General features: G+C 48.4%; 3 protein-coding genes across 7 annotated transcripts; 2 read left to right on the top strand and 1 right to left on the bottom strand.

Moving 5' to 3' along the window:
• The first annotated feature begins 5 nt into the window (after positions 1-5).
• LRRC45 (leucine rich repeat containing 45) lies at positions 6-12,369 on the top strand. 5 transcript variants are annotated; one of them, XR_014618986.1, is made up of 18 exons: positions 22-272; positions 1,084-1,145; positions 1,844-1,914; positions 2,228-2,406; positions 3,072-3,200; positions 3,868-3,980; positions 4,537-4,595; positions 4,708-4,785; positions 5,711-5,846; positions 6,175-6,252; positions 6,423-6,534; positions 7,038-7,108; positions 8,385-8,477; positions 9,063-9,155; positions 10,243-10,416; positions 10,511-10,658; positions 11,078-11,330; positions 11,935-12,369. XR_014618986.1 is itself a non-coding variant. In XM_084298595.1 (17 exons), the coding sequence occupies exons 1-17, from the start codon at positions 41-43 to the stop codon at positions 11,272-11,274; spliced, it is 2,025 nt and encodes a 674-aa protein (XP_084154721.1). In that variant the 5' UTR covers positions 6-40; the 3' UTR covers positions 11,275-12,369. The 5 variants fall into 5 exon arrangements, 3 of the variants coding, with proteins under 3 accessions (XP_084154721.1, XP_084154719.1, XP_084154720.1); XR_014618987.1 differs by having other exon boundaries at positions 11,851-12,369; XM_084298595.1 differs by having other exon boundaries at positions 6-272; positions 11,078-12,369.
• Positions 12,370-13,210: 841 nt separating this feature from the next.
• On the top strand, positions 13,211-18,579 carry RAC3 (Rac family small GTPase 3). The gene is made up of 6 exons (XM_084298597.1): positions 13,211-13,298; positions 15,630-15,701; positions 15,959-16,076; positions 16,696-16,758; positions 17,241-17,400; positions 17,518-18,579. Exons 1-6 carry the CDS (start codon positions 13,264-13,266, stop codon positions 17,646-17,648), a joined length of 579 nt encoding a protein of 192 aa, XP_084154723.1. The 5' UTR covers positions 13,211-13,263; the 3' UTR covers positions 17,649-18,579.
• Positions 18,580-18,627: 48 nt separating this feature from the next.
• DCXR (dicarbonyl and L-xylulose reductase) lies at positions 18,628-22,195 on the bottom strand. The gene is made up of 8 exons (XM_084298596.1): positions 22,110-22,195; positions 21,931-22,028; positions 21,618-21,772; positions 20,294-20,336; positions 19,889-19,988; positions 19,659-19,723; positions 19,447-19,564; positions 18,628-18,923 (listed from the first exon to the last, which is right to left on the bottom strand). The coding sequence occupies exons 1-8, from the start codon at positions 22,165-22,167 to the stop codon at positions 18,820-18,822; spliced, it is 741 nt and encodes a 246-aa protein (XP_084154722.1). The 5' UTR covers positions 22,168-22,195; the 3' UTR covers positions 18,628-18,819.
• Between the last annotated feature and the right edge of the window lie 378 nt (positions 22,196-22,573).

The following is a 22,573-nucleotide window of genomic DNA, read 5'->3' as shown; positions in this document are numbered from 1 at the left end:
CGCCGCGCCCGGCGGCGGGAGGTGGCGCCGCGCCGCGGCCATGGAGGAGTTCCGGCGGGCCTACGCGCGGCTGTGCGCGGCCGGCGGCGCGGCGCCGCAGGAGGCCGTGCTGCGGCGGCTGCGGGAGCTCGGCGAGGCGCCGGGCCGCGGCCGCCTGGACCTGGCGGCGCAGAGCCTCTCGCTGGAGACGTGCGGCGCCCTGGGCCGGCTGCTGCCCGGCGCCGCGCCCTTCGCCGAGGTGGCGCTCGGCGACTGCGGCCTGAGCGAGGAAGGTGGGCGCGGGGCCCCGGCCTCCCCCCCGTCCCGTCCCCCCCCTCCCCGGCCGGGAGCCGGCCCGAGGCGGGGCGGGTCCCGGCTGTGGCCCGTCCGTGCGGCCGCCGCGATGGCGGGGGCGCCGCGGGCTGCCGGGGGCCGACAGCAGGAGAGAAGGAGCTGGGAGCGCGGCTGCAGAGGAGCGGATTATTCCAAGCAGATGAATCTGCCCCGCCTGTGACTGGGCAGTGAGGTGACAGCGTAGTTGGAAGCTGGTCACAAATCCCTTTTTTTTTTTTTTTTTTTTTTCAGAAGTGTTTTCCTTCTGTCTTCGAGAGTGTGTCTTCAGGTGTTAACTTGAATAGAAGGGATTGGATGTAGCTACCGGTTCAGGAGGTCTCATGCTAGTCAGCTTTAATTGCTAGATCGTTAGTTCCAGGAGACGTTGGGTAGGGATTCTGTCAGCCATAGGGCGATTCTCTACTCGGTCCCTACTGTGCGAGCAGGAATTCAGTAAGCCAGCGAGAGCAAGTGTCTTGTCTGTGTGGCCTGTCTGGGCACAGCCTGTTTCCGTGCCTGAGATAGGAAGGCACATTGAGTGACGTGCAGTTCTCTACCCAGATTCTTCTTTCTCTGGTGGTAGATAAAAAACTGCCCTGAAAGTTCAGGCTCACACCTCCCCAGCAGCATCACTAGCCATCTGCTAAGTGATACGTTTTGTTGTAGCAACCTCTTCTGTAGTAGCTGTTGTAAAGAATGTTTTCCATCTAAGGGCAGAGGGTTGCATACATACCAAATAAATACCTGCATTTGTTGTTTTTCCCTACCCAGGTGTGAAACTTCTGTTGCATGGTCTTTGTTCGAACACCACGGTCAAATCTTTGGATCTGAAGGTGAGTCTGTTAGATTAAAATTAAGACAAATAGATTGGGAAGGAAAGGGGAATACAAACTTAATCAGAGTTAAAAATAGACAGTTTGGGCGCAGTTTAATTCAGTTTTGTACATTTCTTGTTTTCCTGGGACTCAGTCTTTGCCTCCCTAACACTGCATCACAACTTCACAGAATTACCTCACAGTTCATCTTTGTTTTTATTCACTTTTTTTGATGGGAAGTTGTTACTGTAGATTCTTTGTCAGTTGTTGTATGGTCAGATGTAGGCTTTTCCTCGGGTTTCTCTGTTAATCTGTGGGTTACTAGTTAACTTGTTCTTCTGTAGAGTTCATCCAGCTGGCTAGTGTCTTTCTGCTAGCCTGGGGTTTGGAACTAAACAAGCACTTTCAGAGGTGATAATTGGTGTGCAATGAGAGTGCCCTTCTGTCTGCGTTCCTCTAGCACATAGTTGTTCTATTGGATCTACAGTCCTAAACTGCATCAGACCCGTCTTTCTCAGCTGTATCCACTGTTCCTCCAGGTGTGTTTCACTTTCCAGAAGGTTGTCTGATACGTAAAATAAATAACACAGGCCGTCTTTGACTGACTGAAGTCAGTATTACAGCTGGAGTACACTTGGTGGTGTACACCTTGCTTGATAGGATAGCTAGACTGGGGCAGAGTGTAATTTACTGATCACCCAGGACTTTTGTTTCAGGGAAATAACCTGCGAACCATGGGAGCTGAGGCTTTGGGAAAACTTCTTAGGCAGAACAAATCCATCAGGAGGTAAAAAAATAAAATAAAAATGCATCTGTCTCTCTTTCTGTTATTCCTGCCAAATGAAACACAAAATTGGAAAAGAATAAGGGGTGAAGATGGGTTTCTTGGGGTAGGAGGAATGTCATGCTGTTCCATTTCTTGTGAAGGAAGTAGAACTGGAGGTGCCCCTTCTGAGGCTGTAGGTTCCTAGCAGCACCCTGCTATCTGAAACTGAGTTTCTGTTAAGGGAGCTGGATGTATAAATGAGTACCATGGTCCAGGTGTTGTTCAAGCTCTTGCAACTGTCTGTAGACTCCTGTCCTGTTTGATTTTTCCCTAGCCTAATCTTGGAATGGAACAGCCTGGGCGTGTGGGAGGAGGGCTTCTCCTTTTTCTGCCAGGGACTGGGAGCAAACAACTTTCTCCAGCGACTAGATCTGCGCAATAACCAGATCAACCATCATGGGGCAGGAGAGTTGGCCATGGCACTGAAACGAAATGCTAGCCTACAGGAGCTGGGTAAGAGTGACTAGTTTTTGTCCACCTACATGCATGCACATGCATGTGTGCGCACAGGCTCATTGCAGCCTGCCCTGGTACCTGCCAACCAGTCAGCAGTTATTCCCAGTTCCTGTTAGTCCAGAGTGCTTTGCAGGGCGGGAACTGTAATTGGGATCTCTGGAACCAAAACTGCAGATGAAGATTGCATGCTTGGAGCAGAACAGTTTTTCTGGGAGGACACAATGGGTTAATTTCCATTTCTGGATCCTGTTGGCATGCCTCATGCCAGACTCTGGAATTTACTTTACACTTGCTTTGTTCTTACTAAGGAATTTTGCTAGAATTTCATTTAGGAAAACATGGCTCTTGGTGATGGTTCTTTCTCATCCATAGATTGTGGTTGTGGCAGGAAAGCTCATGAGATGAAATTATGAGGGGCAAACTTGTGTACCTGTTAAACTGTGATGGTTTTCTGCATTTAAGATTCATTCTTGCTTTGCCAATTATTTTCCCTCCCCTTCATTCATCTTGAAAAGGGAGGTAGTAGTCATATATGTATGTGATGAGACCTTATGGGAGTAGTTAGCACTGCATGAAGAGGTATAAGGAGCATGGCTTCTCCTGAGCCTTGTATTTTTCAGCAGATGTGTGACTACTGTGTTGAAAGTTTGCTTTCTGTATAGATTTGCGTTGGAACAATATCGGGCTTCTGGGTGGCCGAGCTTTGTTGAACTGCCTGCACAGCAACAAGACCCTGAAGAGGCTGGAGCTGGCTGGGAACAATGTTCCCAGTGACATCCTGAAAGCTGTGGGTAAGTAGGACTTAGAATTGTAGAATAACTTAGGTTGACCCTTAAGATCATCAAGTCCACCCATCAAGCTAACGCCACTAAGCCATGTCCCTAAGCACATGGGAAGGAATCAATAACTCCTCTCCTGTCTCACATGAGGGAGGTAGTACTTGAAGGATATAGAGTGCTTGCTGCTCCAGAAGGGAGCTATCCCTTCTCTCCTTTTCTCGACAACATATACACAGTGCCCTACATTGCTACTTCTTGTCCTCTAATGAGAGCTAGTCAGTTTGGAGATGTTACTTTTACCAGCAGGATGGAAAAACAATTTGAATTAAAGACTGCTATGCCACATTAATATGGGAGAACTTGGGGCTTAAGTTTGCCCCTGAGTAGCCAAGTTTGGATATGGTTAATGCAGCTTGTCCTTCGTCATTGGTTCTCCTGTGACTGGGGTGTTGATTACCCCACATACACTGGTGTCTTTGATTACGCCCTGCCTTGCCTCTGTAAGGTGAGAGCAGTGTCTGTACATGGACCTGCCTGAGAAGAGCCACTGTCCTGGTGCTTTTGGTAGCACCAAAAACTTGATCGCTTTTTTTGTCATTTTGAGCGCTAGGTCCTCCAGCAGTGCTTGCTGTTCTGTTGCTATAGAAACGTGCATGTTCTCCTGCTCTCTCTGCATCAGAACAAGCCCTGGATCACAACCAAGACCGTCAGACTATCCTCAGTGAGACCCAGAACCGAGCTTGCATGCTCAGCAAGGAGATTTTGAATCTGAAGGATGAGAAGACCAAGCAGGTCAGCAATCTTATACGTCAGCAATTCAAATTGGATGGCTGAAATCCAGTACTTTCCCTCACAGTCCCCATGAACCACTTAGTGACAGGTATAGCGCACCTGAAGTCGCACATACATCTGTACAAACAGTACCCAGCATTGTTTAGTAAATAGGGTTCTTCCTCTGAGCTAGGTTGCTCAGGAAGCAAATCCATGCCAGTATAGGTATTGACACATCCCCTGCTGAGCATATTCAGTCTGGATTCTGGAGGAATTTAAGTGTGTTTTTTCGCTCATATTCGTGTTCTCAGTTCTGCTGCTGTAACTGGTTTGGTATTTTCCAAGGAGTGAAAACCTAGAAATACAAGTCTGTCTTCCTTCTCACCCTTCATTGTGTAGAGTCTAGCAAATGACCTCAGTCTGACATGCTAAGGAACCATTTAAATCTCCAGTTTGCTTTCTTTCAAGAGAGTGGCCTGACCTGTCTCCTGCTGTCATTAGGAAGAGAAAGCTGAGACACATAAGTGCTTGAAGCTGGTGCAGTTCATTTTCTCACTGATGCTCACCTTGTTCACAGTTCTTAGATTTGATGGATACTATAGACAAACAGAGAGAAGAAATAGCCAGGAGTGGCAGGTGAGTTGAATTTCTGAGTGCCTTCTGCTTTTTGATAGCAGAATTGGGCCCTTCCCATTTCCTCACAGAAATTAGCCACATTTTTTTCCTCTCTCTCCCTCCCCAAATGCAGGATATCTGCGGGACGAGTCAGCCAGCTACAGGAAGCATTGAAGGAACAGCACTCTATTATGAATTCAGTGAAAGCCAAGTATGGAGGAGAGAAATGTTAACCTTCTCAGTGCTCAGTGCTGTATAGGCAGTGCTGAGCAGAGCTGTTAAGAAAGGGGGCTAGCTAATCTTGTAGGGTGTCTGGCTTAGTATTTCACTTAATAATTTCTTCAGTAATATCCAGAAATTATGGCCAGATCAGGCCTTTAGATTTTTAAGTAAAACCATAATGCATTGCTGTAAGAACAAATGAATTACTGAAGGTGAAAAGAGAAAAGGGATTGTGGGGATGGGATAGGGACGTATTACTTGCACAGTTTATAGCTTGGCAAGAGACTGTACCTGCTTCTGCTGTCAGCTGTCAGTATCCTCAGAGAAACCACTGCAGACATGGAGGAACCTAACCAACAAGGTTCTGTGTTTAGGAGCAACGAGCTGGAACTGCCCAGGAGTGGTGTTAGGCTGTGTAGAGCCATATGCGCGTTACAGTGTTTGGACTTCAAACACTGATGAGACTAGCTAGTTCAGTTGAAGGTAGTTTCATTATGCCATGCCTCGGAGTGGACATGTCCCTCATGTAGCGAGTAAGCATTTCACTTTCGCTACCTGTGGTTTAAATTCTATCCCTAACATTAGATAATCTTGCAATGGTACAAAAGAGCCAGCTTTATTCTTCTGTGAGACTGGACAAATCCTGGAGGGGTCCAGGCAGGGAAAACATCTCATTGCAAATGGGATGGGGCACCAGAACACCAGGCTCTGAAAAGCCCCAGGTCAGTGTTTGCAGAGGCTGCTGGGTGCAAAGGTCAATGGGGTCTTTTACCCAGGGGCAAAAATTGTTTCATTTGGCCATCTCCATTTCACCCACTGCCAAATTCATGTTAACATTTTGTACCACGTAGTTTAGAGAGCTCACTGGAAGTGTCTTCCTTAGAAAGGGTCCTGAAAAATATTTTTCTGTATAGACTGCAGATGACTGAAGCTGCCCTGGCTCTGTCTGAGCAGAAGGTGCACAATTTGGGAGAGCTTCTGAGTGCCATGAAACAAGAACAAGCCAACATGGTTGAGCGCCACTTTGCAGAGCTCCAGCAGCAAAAGCAGGTGGGCTGGATAATTCCTAGTTAGGTTTGAGAGCAGGGTTCTTGGTCATACTTCATTTGTATAGATTTGGGGGATGCAGGTTGGGATAGGCAAGCATGATTCTTACCATAAGTGGGTTAGCCACACCTGCTGTGACAAACATTGTTGTGTAAATTAGATAGTGCTATAGTCATGGAGAGGAGTCACCGTGTTTGTGGGGTAAGTTGGATTTGGTTGGTTGTGGTGTTGGTTGAGGGTAAGTTTGCAGTGCAAAGAATTAAGGGCTGTACAGGCTCTTTAATTTTTATGCCATTTATGCCATTTAATTTTTATGCCAATTTTTATGCAGGAAGGTGCTGATCGAGAAGGAAAGCTTTTCCGTGATTTGTCTGCTTGCAGTGAGAAGAACTTGCTTCTAAGAAACCAGGTAGGAAAGAAAGTTCGAGGCTGAGAGGTAGAACCTGGGCGTTGTTTGCCTCTGCTGTGCGTATGTCCTCTGCTTTAACTCATGTTTGTGTCTTTGCTAGTCGTTCTATACAGCCAATTTGCTTTGCTACTAGGAGAGGAAACTCCTTTGTGGTGGTAATTTCCTTTTAGGTGGATGAGTTGGAGAAGAAGTGCAAAGTCCAGCAGGATCAGTTATTCCAGCTGAAACAAGACTTGACCAACACAACAGCAGAGCTGAAGCTAAGGGCTGTGCAGGCTGAGGGTAAGCAGAGGGGCAAAAACAGCTCATGGACACCCATGGGGTGTTGCTACTGCCAGTGAGTCAGTGGTGCGAGTTAGCCAAGGAGAAAGGGTGGAAGAGTTTGTGATGTGGTATAAGTATTGCCTGCCTAGCTGGAATGCCCTGGTTATGATCTTCCAGTACCTAAAGAGGTCCTACAAGAAAGCTGAAGGGAGGGATTCTTTATGACGGAGTGTATTGATGGGACAAGGAGTAATGGTTTTAAAATAAAGGAGGGTATATTTAGATTAGATATAAAGAAGGAATTCTTCATTATGAGGGTGATGAGACACTGGAACAGGTTGCCCAGAGAAGTTGTGGATGCCCCGTCCCTAGAGGTGCTCAAGGCCAGGTTGGACAGGGCTTAGAGTAATCTGGTCTGGTGGAAGATGTCCCTGCCCATGGCAAGGGGTTTGGAATTAGATGATACTTAAGGTCCTTTTCAATCCAAACCATTCTACAATCTGCCTGGTTTTAATCCTCAGAGCGCCTAGAAATGGAGAAGAGAAGATTAAAACAAAGTCTTGAAGACATGGAATCACTTCGGTTAAAAGAGGTAAGAATGGCCTTCCTGAGTTTGGTCTCTCTTTGGTCCTGACATACAGTGGCCTCTGGAGACCATTGTTTGCTGTCAACTGCTCTTAAAATTAATCTATTCAGAGTTTCTGTGGGAATAACAGACCATTTCTACAAGCAGAGTGTTCTACCAGTTAGCAAGAGTATAAGCCAGAGTGGTATGTGACTACTGAAGAGATGTGGAGGCTGGTCCGTGTGTCAGTCTTGCTATGCATAGTGGTAATTGCGAATAAGGAATCTTGTCATGCTTACTGAAGTAAAGATGCATTATTGGAGCAAATGAAGACATACATGCTGTATTCAAACAATCATTTAAGAGGGCTCAGCTTGCTAGTATCTTCTCTGTTGTATTTCAGGGGAATTCAGTCTGAGTGTGGAGAGGACAAGAGGCTGTGATCAACTCTGTTTGGATTGTTGAGATGTCAAATCCCTTAAAAATAGCTCAGTAGATTTCTCTGAAGGTTTGGAAATCTTGTAAGAGAAGACATAGGGAAGGTAGATATTAGTTACACTACAACTCAAAAAGGAACCTCGGGTGTTTTGTATTGCTTGAAGATGAGAACTCAGACTCCCTCTAAACTTGGCCTGGAAGGGATCTCTGTCTAAGGTTCACAGTTTTTAGAGGGCAGATCAGATCCGTTAGAGCAGGTCCAGAGGAGGGCAGTGAAAATGGTCAGAGAGCTGGAACGGGTTGAGAGAGCTTAGGGTTTTTCAACCTGGAGAAGAGAAGGCTCCAGGGAGATCCTACTGTTGCCTTCCAGTATACAAAAAGGGGGCTTATAGGAAAGATGGAGAGAGGCTTTTCACCAGTGACAGGACAAGGGGCAACAGTTTTAAACTGAAAGAAGGTTGATTTTGATTGCATTTTAGGAAGACAATTTTCACAATGAGGGTGGTAAGATACTGGGACAGGTTGCCCAGAAATGTTGTGGATATTCTGTCATTGAAAGTGTTTAAAGTTGGGTTGGATGGATCTTTGAGCAACCTGATCTAGGGAAAGATATCCCTTCCTATGATTTCGGGGGGGAATTTGATCTTCAAGATTTCCTTTCAACCCAAACCATTCTATGATTCCATGATTCTGTCTACATTGTAGTTTCTTAGTGGAGCTCTGTGAGAGAGGGAGGTGTTTTTCTTTGATAGTAGCTGGGTCAACAAAACATTGTTCTGTTTCATGCTGAATGGCCATGCTGTTTTACCTGGAGATGTGAATGTTTTTTCTGGTACTTGTTTAAGTGGTTTCTGATGCTTTGCAGGTGGATCATATGACACAGCACATGGAGGCCAGTGAACGTTCTCTGCAAGACAGGGTCCAGAGGCTGGAGGCCATCAGGATAGCTCTGGAGGAGGTGAGAATGGGCGCTCTAGGTGCACTGGAATGCTCAGGTAGTGCAGGAGAAGGCTGCCATGGGTGCTTTGTAGATTCTTCTAATGATGATCTGTGTAAAGACTGTAATGTGCTTTGGAGAGGAACAGAAGACAGCAACTGGGGCATTCAGTTTATTGGCTAAAATTATTTTTACTGTTTTGGATGAAGGAAAGAGAAGGTTCCATGGAGGAACTTGTAGATTCTGTTTGAACAAAAAAAAAGGGTTTCCTTTGAACATGGCTAGATTCTCTTCAGGATTTAACTCTATGGGTTTTCTGTGGGGTCCCAAGGAGCATGTTTCTCCAGATTTGTTCCCCCAGCTAGATCTAATGCTGCCCTTTGGAAAGCTTCACCTATTACTTGCCCCTGTATAACTGAAATTTTCACTGAATTTAGGTGGCAATATCAGGGTGAGTGTGTCATTTGGGTTTGTTTTCCCTGCCCTTGACTGAGAGAGGAAGTTGTCACTTTGTGGCCTGCAACTGGAAGCTGCTAATGTTTGCTGGTCAGTGTTGCAGTGATGCGGCTTCTCTACATGGAATGATCTTTCATGTTTCTGTGGCAGGAGCTGAGCCAAGTCAAAGCAGCTGCACTCACTGAGCGAGGACATGCAGAGGAAGAGTTAATAAAAGTTCGTAATCAGGCACGGCTGGATGAGGTAAGGACTGTTTGTGGGCCCTGCCTCTGTGGGAAGGACTGGATTTGGCTGCATAGCCTGTTTTTGTCTTAGGGAGCAGGTAAGTGTAGCTCCTTCCTCTGAGCTTCACTCCGTTAGTAATAGTTTGATTTCTGAGGAAGGAATTCTGAAAAGTCTGCTTTGAATTGTCTCCAGAATGTAACCACTGTCCTCACCTGTTCTGTGCTTTCCAGTAGTAACAGAATTGATGTGGATATTGTCATAGCAGGGTTCATCTAAGTTACCAGTTTTCGAAGTTAGTAGCCAGGTGTAGATCCTGTTTAACAGCAGCTTTCAGGAGCTGTTCCTGTTTCTCCAAATGTAGAAGAATTTTCCCAGATGGCTACTGCTGATGGTTAAAAAGTATCACTGCAGAGTTGAACTTTCTGGAAATGGCAGTGAAGTCAATATTGTACAAGACAATGAGGGATGAGGAAAATACACCAAAAAATATTAGAAGTTTTACTTATACATAACAACACAAAATAAAATGCTTTACAGAGTTAAAAACATATAAAAGCTGCTGTTTGTTTCTCTGTTGGGACAATAGTTGCTTAGCTGCGTACAGTGGTGTTTCAGAGACATTCAGGATATGGAGGAGGTGTGAATGCCGGAGGTGTTATTGGTGCTTCTACCAAGGAAATGCCTGTTTCTCAGCGAGTGAGCTGGGCTTTGCAGCATCTCCATCAAAATGCTTTCCCATAGAACACAAACAACAAAAGGAGATATGAGAAAAACCTGTGAAACATCAAGAGGTTTTTTTGGGGGTACTTTACAACGTATCATCCCTGTATGGTGAGAACAGTAAAATAGGGACACCTTATAAAATGGTGAGGAGACAGCCTCAAAACCCAGGAAGCACAGTGTTCAAGTCAACAGAAAGCAACTTGGTTTCTCTCTGGAATGCAAGGGATATGTACTATATCTATTATGGATATATCTTGTGCTTGTTCTTCAGGGCCAATTGACTGAACCAAGGGTTCACTGTGCTGGGGACAAAGATGAGAATATCCCTTCACAGGAATGAAATAGGACTGATTTATTTTATTTTTTTCTTTGTGTCTTACAGCAGCAACGACTAGAACATCTACAAGAGAAGCTGCGGCTAATGACTGAATCACGGGATGAAGCTCAGAACTGCTGCCTTAAACAAAAACAGATGGTTAGTGAGGCTCAAGCTAAGGCCAGTCAGTTGAGCCTGCACGCTGATGGACTCAGAAGGCGGATAGAGGAACTTCAGCAGGTAATTTGGACTGGAGTAGAGATATGGTCACCACAAGGTCAGAACAACTTGCTGAAGTTGTATGATTAATCATTTATTTGTCTTTGTGTGTCAGGACCTGAATAGTAAGGAACAGGAGAAAGTGACAGAAGTGAATAAAGTGAAAGTGGAATTACAGGAGCAGATTGGACACCTACAGGCTGAACGCACAGCACAGGAAGGGCTGAGAGAGAAGATTGCAGCACTGGAGAGACAGCTGAAAGGTGATAAATCTCTTCATGCTTTTCAAATGCTAATGCTTAGTAGCCTAGAGTGGGCCTGGAACTCAGCTATGCTTACAGGTAGTGACAGAGGTGCTTCCTGTCTTTGAATACAACCATGAATTTTACTCTCCATCCTCATGTATTGGCAGGGATTCTTATCCTCATTATATAGCGACCAAGACTTAGAAACTAACAAAATAACCGTCTAAAGCTGCATAGCAAGCAAAATGTTTGCACTTCTTGCACAGTGAAGTATAACATCTTTGCAAAACCTCTCCCATAGGCTTCTGCAGCTGAAGGTGCCTTGCAGCTTGCAGTACTCATCACTCCTGCTTCTGTTGTCTTTGGCTGTGCCTGTTATTCCTGTTTGTTCTAGGGACACCCAAACTTTCTGTACCAATGCTGCTCTTCTTTCACAGTCTTATCAAGCAATCACCGGGAGGCACTGCTGGACAAAGAAGGTGAAATCTCTGTGTTGCTGGAGAAGCTGAGAATGAAAGAGGCTGACATCTCCAGGATGAGGGAAGAAGAGGCCCAGCGAGCAAATCTGTTGCAGAATGCCATCATGGCATATGTGCAGGGCTCTCCCTTAAGAACCCACAGTTCTAGGAAATGAAAGTGTGGCTTAAAGAATCCAGATACCTTCTGTCAGAAAGAGGGTGAGCAACTCAGGTACAGACTCTTCTTTCTAAGCAGGACAGTTTTGGGGGTGAGGTGAAGGCTTTCAAACTGAAAACCCCTCTTGGTTTTCAGAAACCTTGCTCCCAACAGCAGAGGAAAGGAGGAAGTAACCAGACAAGTCTAGGATATAGAGGCTTCTGGGTCAGAGTTCTATCTGGAGTCCTTCCCCTTGCATTGCTACAGCATTTGAAGCAATTTTTATGTTCTTTTACATAGCACCAGTCTGTCAGCATACCCTGTTGTTACCAGTTGGGTTGTATGTTCCCCGAGAAGTGGTCATTCTGAAACACTTGTTTGAATGCCAGGGCAGTCTGTTCACAATGAAACCTTGTAAATGATTGCTAACAGTGTTTACAGCTCCCTGTATGTGGGAGCCATTTACTCTAAGCCATGGGGCCCAGAAGCTACTGATAGTGTGGATCTTTATTATAGCCAGTGGTTACAGATGCAAGCAGTAGCTGAGAGGGCTCACTATGTCTTACCCTGCTGCTCCATGGCCCTGGCTGTACAGGTGCTTTTGTTATATATATGAACAGCTCTGTGGAGGACTGCTGTGCAGTGGCAATCCATATCTGTGTTGGATTCCCGGGTTTAGGACGTTCTTCAATTCTCTACAACACCAACGGACATAGAGAGAGTTCTGTGTTCTTCCTCATGAACTGCAGCCCTTGACTAGAGTTCTTGTGGCCAAAATGCAACAAGATTTAATTCTACTATGAGAAGAAATGGCAAAACTGTCCTGGCTTCTCAGGATCCTGGAACTGAGTGCTGGTTTGGGGGCCTCACCCTCGAGAGAATGGATGTTTCTGACTTGCCAGGGTGTGGATGTGTTTCCTTTTCCTGTCAACAGAAGTCCATCAGGTGGCAAGCAGAAATGGAAGGGATGTGAGGGTCTGAATCAGAAAAAGGGGAGAGCTCTGTCAGGATTCCAGAATGAGAGCCTCCTGCTTCAGTGAATCTGTGGTGGGAGAAATTAATAATTTAAGAGGCAAGTGGAAAATTAAATTTGTATGGACCGGTTGACCTGTATTTGTGGTTTGTTTGTCATAATTCAGCTTTGCTTTGCTGTTTTAATAAAGAATTTTTGCATTTTTCCATAATACTGGACAGTGACAATATGGTTATTTGGCTGATGTGGAGGGGCCTGCCACTGTGTTACTTTCATAGAGATCCTGTTTGTCTGCATGAAGTGATTACGCTGAGTGTCTGTAGGCTGAGGTTTTGTACCAAGATAAAAGCGGAGCTGGGACCTATCTCCCACTCACAAGGAGGGGGCCTGTGTGGGCAGTGCGACTGTAAGACCAGCAGGTAAGGGAAAAGCAAAGCCAGAGACCGCCCCTCTGAACGAGTTGCCACTCTTCTTGGCGGAGTAGCTGGAGAGCTGGAGGAGTCCCGAGGTAATCTTTATTCGGGATTCTTGCTGCCGCGTTTTTGTTCACCACCGCTAGGCTAACGGCAGCGAAATCTCGGCGTGGCTGCACGAGGGTTGGACCAGAAGCTCTCGGAGGCCTTTTTCCACCCTTTATGATTCCGTGACGCGAGCTACAGTGCGGCCTGATCCTGCGCCTTCACCCGAGGCCGTGCCAGCCGCCCCCCGCAGCCGCCAGCAGCACCGCTCGGCCTCCCCGGGGGCCGGGGGCTTGCCGTAGGGGCCGGGGGAGCCGCCGCCAGCCGGTGGCTGCCGCCCGGAGGAGCGGGAGCGAGGGTGGCCCGGAGGTGGGGCGGGACGGGGGCTGCCGGCAGCGCCCTTCGCCTTCCCCCCGCGCAACCGCAACCCCCCGGCGGGCGGTGATCGGGGGCTGAGCCCCGGCCCCGAGGCTGCGGCGCGGCCCGGCCCGGCCCCGCCCCGGGCCCCGCCCCCGGCGCCCCGCCCCCGCGGGCTGTCACTGCGGCGGAGTCGCGGCGGCGCCGCCATCGCGGGCAGATGCAGGCGATCAAGTGTGTGGTGGTGGGCGACGGGTGAGTGCGCGGCGGCCGCGGGCGGCGGCGGGGCCGGCCCGGCCGCGCCTCGACCCGGGCGGCCCCGGACAAAGCGGGCCCGAAGCCGGCGGCGCCGCCGGGAGGGGAGGGCGGGGGGGAGGGCCCGGCCCCGCCCCGCCCCGCGGCCCGGGCCCGGCGGCCCCGCGGGCGGGAGGAGCCGCTCCGGGCCGGCAGCGGGACCCGGCCGGCCGCGCCCGCCGCCGCCCTCCCCTGAGACCGCCGCGGCGCCGAGGGAAAGGCGCGGGGCGGCGGCGGGCGCCGGGGCCGGGGCCGGGGCCGGGGCTCCCGGCGGCGAGCGGAGGCCACGCGGGCGCCGCCCCCGGCGCTCTCCCGGCGGCCGCGCTGCGGTCCTGGGGTCGTGGCAGGCGGGAGATCGGGGCCCGGTGCCGTGGCGGCCCCGCCGCTGTTCCCGCGAGCCCCGCGCCCTCCTGTTTGTAAACTTGAGCCTTGGTGTCCGGGCGCTGCCGGGCTGCGCGTCTGGCGGCGTTCTGCCCGGGGAACAAAACCCTGCGCTGCCTGGGCCTCGAGGCCGTCTCCTCGCCGTCCTGTCAGGTGTCCCCGTTGGACTATTTTCACTGTACGGGGATGATTTGTTGCAAAGTACCCCCTCCAAAAAATCTCGACGTTCATAGGTTTTTCTCATATCTCCTGTTGTTTGCGTTCCGAGGTGAAATACATCGCTGTTTCTGGTTTCACCACGTGTCTCGCCATCCTTGCTCTTCTCTTTTGGCTTTTTCTGTATGCCTTTTTCTGAGAACGCATCTGCGTTCAAGATGCAGGTGTGCAGTAGATTTATGGTGCTTTGTAACTTTTCCTAGCTTGTCCTGTGCGTTTTTCCTCATTCCTAATACTATGCTCTTCTGATCATCATAGCAAGCCTGGAGCTGAGATGCAGAGTACTAAATGTGAACTGGTCTTAGGCAATGACTGCTCTTTCCACCCTCTCCTGCATGCCACATCCTTAAACATGCATTTGGAGTGAAGTGTTCCAGCTTCTAACCTGAGGAGGCTAAAAAGCAGTAGGAGAAAGAGTCACCTGCCAAAACAGCACAACGCTATGATGGAGGGGGCAGTAACATCTGGGAGTAGGGCATGCTGGAAATGGATTTCAACTCAAGGCTTGCAGACCAGTGGTATTCTGTAAGACCAAACTGACAGTGCAGAGACTAAATGAACTTGGATACCAAACCACTTAAAAGACACTCATATCCATGATCTATGAACGATGTGACTGCCATGTGTGGTGGGTGAGGTGCCAGTTCAGGAGAAGAGTTGGACAGGTCAGTGTAGTGGTTCTTTACACAACCTCCCTGTTCTTCTAGGGAGGAGATGTGGTCCAGGGGAAAAGCAGGGCAGGTTTGTGTAGTGGTTCTAGCTGCGCTATGCGTCATCCCAGTGCAACATTGTGCAGTCCCCTGCAGTCTCTCTCTTCAAGTCTGTCACGTCACCTTTGTGAGAACTGGGTAGAGAATACCCAGTTCTTGGCTGGCTATTCAGGTTCACTCAAGCACTAACCACCAGCTGTCCCTGTCACTGGCATTCACTATCAGTTTCCCTGAAAGGCTCTCCACAGCACACAACTTGTAGTGATAAATAGGTCATTTCCACTCCCATTACCCCCTGTTATAAATAAGCTTCTCTCTTATTCTACAGGGATAACTAAAGTTCATATGCTAAGGCTATTGTCAGCAAGGCCCAACTTGTGCCAGCTGCCACCACTGGGTTGACCAATGCCATCTGCCTTCATCAAAGCCCTGAGCCAGTATTTTTAGTGATCCAAGCCAATGCCAAAATCTCTTTCCAAACTGATAGTAGTCACTTTAAAGTTCTTGTTGTTGTTGTTATTTTTTATGGATACTTATTTTTCCCCCCTTTATATTTACTGAAATTCGATTCCTATGTCTGAGGAGTTTGAATAGTGTGTTGTTGCACTTTTTTTTTCATTTCACTGTTTACCTATTTTGCTAGGTTATTATGGACATGTTGAGCAATAGCAAGCCCAGCACAGAACCTTATTTTTTTCCCCCCTCATGGTTCCTGGAACAAATAAATTTTTCTAAGTGTTCTGTTGAGGCTGAAGAGGTGGGGAAAAGGAGCGGGAGAGAGCAGGGTCAGATGTATGCTGAGGCAGGATGCATCTGGTGAGTTCAGACTTCGTCCCTGACAGAGAATTCTAGCCTGCTGCAGATCCATTTCCTCATGTTTACTTTCTGCCTAAACTCCTTTTTTGGGTGGGGTAAGGGTGAGTTTTCCTGCTTCACTGCTTTCTGCTGTACCTTTCTTTATGCTTGTCATTCTCATCCTCTGCAGAGCTGTAGGGAAGACCTGCTTGCTGATCAGTTACACCACAAATGCCTTTCCTGGAGAGTACATCCCCACTGTGTGAGTAATGGCCTGGGCTTCAGATACTCTTTGCTCCTCATGTGTGCATGTGTAAAAGTTAGTTTTCTGGGTAAGGAGACTATGAACTGCACGTGTGAGTATGCCTGTGGTATGGGGGTGTGTGTGAAGTGGGCAGAGTACTCCCACTGGAACTGTTGCACAGTGACCCCCTGCTGAGTCACTGCCCCTTGAATTTCATCTGAAGTCAGGTGTGCGTGAGAAGAAGATTGTCACTGATGTGGATTCTTTCTTGGCAGGTTTGATAACTATTCTGCCAATGTCATGGTAGATGGAAAGCCAGTGAACCTAGGCCTCTGGGATACAGCAGGTCAAGAGGATTATGACCGACTGCGGCCTCTTTCCTATCCACAGACGGTGAGTGCTGGGTTTGGACTTGCTTCTAACTGTTCTTAGTTCAGGACAGGGAGGCTCTCAAGGACATCCAGGCTTCATTTCTTGGTGGAATGAAGTTCCCGTAACTTCAGCCATAATTCTTGTTGTTCAAGGAGGCTCACAGCTGAATTTCTCCTAAGTGATTGTCTCATTCTAGTTCCTACTTCACAGTGGTGTTTGAACAGTTATGCATGTCATAGAGATGCCCAGGTGTAAGGAATGGCGTGCAGCTGCAGTAAAGCTGAGCCATGTTCCATAGTCCCGTTCTCTCTTGGTGGCACTGCTCACCATTGGACTGCGCTAATACTGCTTCCCTGGCTGTAGCAATTGCTACATGGCCTCTCCATCAGGGGTGAAGACTCACACTAAGGTGTTTGTGGCCACAGGTTCTGAACATGTAGAGTTGAGTATTGTAAATTAAAATGAAGTTGTATGTCCAAAATCTGAATTAGTTTAGCCACCTTAATGGGAAAGGGTTTCATACAGCTACAGTCCTTGCTGGTGGGAGGAGGTTGTCTTCTGTAAAGCTCCTTTCTCTACTCTTCCTCCGTTATCTCTTCCTGTTCCCTTATACACAACTGGCCCTTTTGTTTCTCCACAGGATGTTTTCTTGATTTGCTTCTCACTCGTGAGTCCAGCATCCTTTGAGAATGTCAGAGCCAAGGTAATGTGTTCTCCTTCTTGGTGGAACAGTAGAAAGGAGGAGCCAGTGAAGTCCACTGCTCCACTCAGCACTGTGACCGACACCAACAAGCCCCATGTTTCTAACACTCATGTTTTAAGAAACAAAGGTCATAGTCTGCAGTTTTTAAGTGGGGCGTTCTCTTTATTCATTGGCTAAGTTTTTGCCTTTTCAAATCTGTCTCTTAAAGATGAGGAATGTCCTAGAAACAAAAACGCAGTTTTTCTGCAGTGTATGCAGAGCTGGCTGGTGCTATCTGTCATGATTCCATGTTTCCATGACTTCATTATTACATTTGTACTGATCTCTTTCTGCAGAGCATATTCAGAGTTGTAGGCAGAAGTATCCTGCTCAGGTGTTGACACCATGTCAGATATTAGTAACAACCTTGCTAATAGCAAATGCATCCTCATGGCTGCATCTACTGCCACAGCTACTTTTCTCATCATGCATCTCTGTTTCAGTGGTACCCTGAGGTCCGACACCATTGCCCAAATACACCTATCATCCTTGTGGGCACCAAGCTGGACTTAAGGGATGATAAGGACACCATTGAAAGATTACGTGATAAGAAACTGGCTCCTATCACCTACCCCCAAGGTTTGGCCATGGCTCGAGAGATCGGTGAGTCTCATGTGCTGGCAGGCCTCCATGGCATTGAGATTTTTGTTTTGGAGTGGGTGAGGGACACTGTCTCCTGGTAGGACTGGAGTGGTTGAGCTGGAGCTCTCTTTCCCCTAGGGTCGGTAAAGTACCTTGAGTGCTCTGCCCTGACACAGCGGGGCTTGAAGACGGTGTTTGACGAAGCCATCCGGGCTGTGCTCTGCCCACCACCTGTGAAGAAGCCTGGCAAAAAGTGCACCATGTTCTGAGGGCTGTGGCCTAGGTGCTGGCTCAGCATATTGTTGTCCTCCGACAGATTGCATATTAGCTGGGTGTTTCTGGAGGGGGCTGGGATGCGTAGGGCCCTTCATCATGTACGAAGTCAGTGTTTTTTAAATGTCTCTTTGATTTAACGTCAATGTTGATGTGAAGGGGCAGCGGGGGCAGGAGACTAGCTGAGGGCTATACGGCCCCCAGGGAAGTCCAATGGGGAAGGCAAGGTAGCTCCTTGGGGCAACAGGCTGTTTTGGCTCTCCTGAGCTCTAAACTGAAAGGGCTTGAGATATCCATTCTGTGCTGGGAACACCTGTTTTTTTTTATCTGCAGGTGAAACACAATGCTGAAGATCCTTGTGGGAGTGGGGAGGGAGCTGATATAAATGGTAGTGAATTACAAGAAGAGTAGTGGGGTCCCCTTGCCCAGCCTACTGTGGCTAATAGTCAACAAATTGGTGCTCCAGCAGATATGTGCCTGAGACTGTTAAAGGAATCATAACTAGACCCAGAAGGGGTCAAAGCAAATGAAATGTGAAGCTGAAAAACTAATCATTAGGTGCTTTATTGGATACTAGCCAAACTCAGTGAGTGAAACAGCCCTGTGCAATCACTGTATTTGCCTTTGTGTGTGCACACCCTAGGACAGCATGGTGCTGCTCCCCCCCATCAGTCTTTAGCAGGGCCTCCCCGTACAATCCAGTCTCTGCAGAGCAGGGCTGAGGTTGTTGCCTCTTTTTTTTTTTTTTTCTTTCTACTAAAGAGAGTAAAGAAAGCAATGAGGAGTCTGCTAACTTCTTCTTTCCCTTCCCACTGAAAGTGCAGGCAGGCTCTGTGGATTTGGGTGGAACAGGGAGAACTTCTGAAAGGTTGTGGGAGGGGTTGGAATAGGGTTGGAAGAAAGACAGATCCAGTTTCTAATCATCATGTAGAGTGACAAAGATAAAACCTTATTTGGTGCAATAAACATTCTCCATGACAGCGTATGTGAGCTTTATTATATAGCAGCCTTCTAAAGGTAACTTTTTGCCTCACTTCTCATACAAGTTCCAGCCCTGCTGTCCCTCTTGTCCAGTAACACCGGGTCTTTGTCACCGCTTTCTATCCCATTTACATGTATGCAGTACTAGTATGAAAATTAGGCCAGGTGTGAAATGCAGGTTTCATCTTAGGAAACGAGAAATCCCCCATCAACCATCAGTGAGCTGCCAGTTGTCATAGCACTCTTGTCACTGAGCAGGAAAAGAATGCTGTTCACCACATCATCCACCTCTGAAATCAAAACATAAAGGACATCCAATGCACCTTTCAAATTGGACTAGAGAAACATGCATTCCAAAAGGTATGTCTTTGGCCTCTACATGGAATTGGAGCAGGGAAATATCTCTAACCTCCACTCTGTGCTTGGTGTGATCTACAGAACAGTGTTGCTGAGACCTGGACATTCACAAGTCCTTATTGTGATCAAATGACATAACTTAATCCACAGCAAGCACCTATGCCCCCCCACCAGTCACATTCAAGAACAATAGAGTAAGGGTATTCCACTTGTCATAAGAGACAAGGCTCTAGAACAGGGGTGGTAAGGTTGCCATGTCCTCATCAGATGCTTCAGAAATTCAACCACAGTCACTCACCAGAGGCGTGACTTTGCTCAATACAAAACAAAACAAAACAAAAACAAAACAAAAACCAAACCAAACCAAAACAAAACAAGGTATCTGTGGCTGTGATATCAATTAGGGAAAAGGTCTGGATATGATAGACCTTAGCCTGGCAGCAGATCTATACTGACCTGCAAACTTTCCTAGCGGAATCCGGTTAATCATGGCAGCAGATTTCTGAGGATCACTCCAGTTAATTCTCCCCATGTCTGTCATAACTACTGTGGGATTCACAGTGTTCACCCTAATCTGAGATCAAAAACAACACACTATATAACCAAACTGTACTGAGAAAAAATGCTCATGTTCAGCTTTCACACTTCTCTTTCATAAAGAATCCTACCTTGTGGGGTCCCAGTTCCATTGCCATTACCTTGCTCAGCATATCCAAAGCACTTTTAGTGGAACCTTCAAGAGAAGGGAAAGATGGAAGGCATTTAAGTGTATAGCATTTTGTCTAGATCACAGAGAGGTATTTTACTCTGCTCTGAACTGGCAGCCAGCATCATGGTGGCTATGGGTCTCCAGCTAGTCAAAAATGAAACAAACATTGGTAGAGCTGCACACACTTACAATAAACAGCATGATCCCGCAGGGCACGCTGAGATGCCTGGCTAGAGACATTTACAATTGCACCTGGTGTCCCTTGTGTAATCATCTGCCGAGCAACAATCTGAAGGAAAAAAAAACAATGCCAGAATCATAACAGGAGAGAACATTATTTCATTCAGTAGTAACCTTCAAGGGCTACTGGGGTAGCCAAAAGAGCAAAAACATCCAGAGAAAGTCTTCACTGCTTCCTACTTGTAAGAGACAGGGTCAAAGCAAGAGAGTGAAGGTATTGTACAAACAGGCTGTCAGGTTGATTTTGGATTATGGTCCCCTTAGTCCTCCCCCTGTCAGGACTTGTTTCCACTATGGAGAACAACTTAGTTGCTGCTGTTCTTAGAGACAACTGAAGTGACAATTCAGCCTCACCTGGGAAACATGAAGCACAGCTCGAAGATTCACATCAAGACACCTACGGATAAATGAGATTTAAAAATTACACAGTGGTTGCAGGCCAGAGAGGAATAGTTTTGAGAAGACAAATGCTGCAGATATCTTGGAAGCATTGTTAATACTTGAACACTGATAGAAATGCCAAGCTGAATGGATATAACAATAACAATTAGGCATGTGTTCACCAATAAAACCATTCAATGGAAGCAAGCTAGTTAGTGGCCATTTCCCCTGTGCAGAAGGGAAGGTGCACTCATGCATCCTCACATTTCTAGCAGGACTCTGTTCTTTGGCAGATTATATAGCAGTTCTATTAAAGTTTAAACAGTGATCCCTGGGCCTCAGCCAGTGGCTCCTCTTAGGACAATCAAATCTTCACAAGACTTTGAAATAGGGAATCTGCTATAGAATTCGTAGAAGAAACATCTACTCTATTTGTGATATAGTCCTTCCTTGGTCAGATTTTCACCAGCTAGTTCTACAGAATCATCTAAGTAGAATCTGTGCACTTTACAGTCTAGTTACAAATGAAGCCTTTATTATAAATGGAAAATGTGGAGCTATAATGTCGGACGAAGTATGACATCCATCTTAGAAGGAAGTAGCCTCAGCATAGCCTGTATCCTAAAGCTTACACACATCTGGAACTAAGGTCCTTTTGAGGGGGAAAAAAAAAGTCACTGCAGTAAGGAAATTTAATTTCCTATCTTGTTAATTTTTTTGAATCTTGATTGGGATCCAGAATTTGGACTCGATGATCCTTGTAGGTCCCTTCCAACTTGGGATACTCTATACTATTCTTATACTCCTTTAGCTGGCTTTGTTGTCTCTTTCTAAATTGTCTTATCAACAACTGTCTTTCAATTTAGTAGTGACTGAGCTAGGACTAGATTAGAAGCTCTGGGAAGGTCTGAGCTTGATTACCAGTGAATGGTGCTCTTTTCTCCTGCACAGACTGGGTAAAGTGTGGGTACTATCTAGAAGGTGATGTTGCAAGGTTCTGGCTACTCAGTAACAGCGTGAAATAACCTTTGTTCTTAGTTTCCTTTTGATGTTTAAAAAGAGTATGAAAGGTGATTTTTTTTAAAGTAGTAAAACAGTGGAGAAAAAGCAGACCAAAGCACTAACAGCCAACAAAACACTGTGAAAATTAATGTTAGAGGCTATCTCGAACATTCTGCCACAGTTCTTTACGCTGACCGTTTTGCTAAGGCTCGGCAGACAGCACCCTTCTACCCCGAAGCACAGTCCAGGCACGGAGCAGCCACCGGTGCCCACCCGGGGTGGCCGAGGCACTCACCGGTCAAAGGCCGCCCGGGTCACCTCCAGGAAGGGCTGCAGCACCGCCACGGCCGCGTTGTTCACCAGCAGCTCGAAGGGCCCCGCCGCGCCCACCGCCGCCTCTGTGGCGTCCCAGTCGGCCAGGTCCAGGCACAAGGGCTCGATCCCGGGACACTGCGGCGAGGGCGGCCCGGCCGGGGGCCCGGGTCAGCATCGTCGCGGGTGGGCCGGGGGGGGTTGGGGGCCGCCGGGGGTGGCGGTGGCGCTGCCCCGGGACAGGGCTGGGGGCTCGCGGGCGGGGTCCCGCAGGGGGTGCCGGCGGCCGGCCCTACCTCTCGGGCGAGGCTCTCCAGGTCCGCCGCCGTGCGGCTCAGCGCCGTCACGCGGGCCCCGGCCCTGCTCAGCGCCACGGCCACGGCGCGTCCGATCCCTGCGGGGAGACGGCGTCAGCCCCCGGCCCCCGCCCGGCCCCCGTCGCCCGGCCCCCGCCCGGCCCCCGCCGCCCGGCCACCTTTGCCGGCCCCAGTCACCAAGGCCCGGCGGCCGTGGAAGCTGAGGTGCGGCTCCATGCTGCGGTAGAGCTGCGGCCTGGGCGGGGCCGGGGCGGGCCAGGGGCCGGGCAGAGCCTGACAGCGGCGCGGCCTGGCGGGGCCGCAGGGCAGGGCCCTCCCCGCTCTGGGGCCACGCGAGTCCCCGCTTCCCCGGCCGGGGGCTGAGGTTCGGCCGTGTGGGCCGGAGCCGGGGCACCGCGGGCTCGAGCAGCCAGCGTTCCCGGAGCCGCTGAGCCTGTTCGAGCGCTGCTCAACACGCTGCCGTGCGGCGGGCAGACTCGTAACCAAGGCACTTGCAAGGACATGCTGCCCTGGAGGGGGCACAGCGAGGAGCCATTTCTGGGCCTAACGAGCACACGACAGGCACAGAGTTGAGGTTTATTGCCTCTAACTAAAGCATCACAGTGAGAGCACGGAAAACCTT

This window comes from Netta rufina (assembly GCF_964035555.1).
Source record: "Netta rufina genome assembly, chromosome: 19".
NCBI lineage: Eukaryota > Metazoa > Chordata > Aves > Anseriformes > Anatidae > Netta > Netta rufina.
The sequence above is the reverse complement of the archived record's forward strand: the minus strand, read 5'-3'. Positions and strand labels throughout refer to the sequence as shown.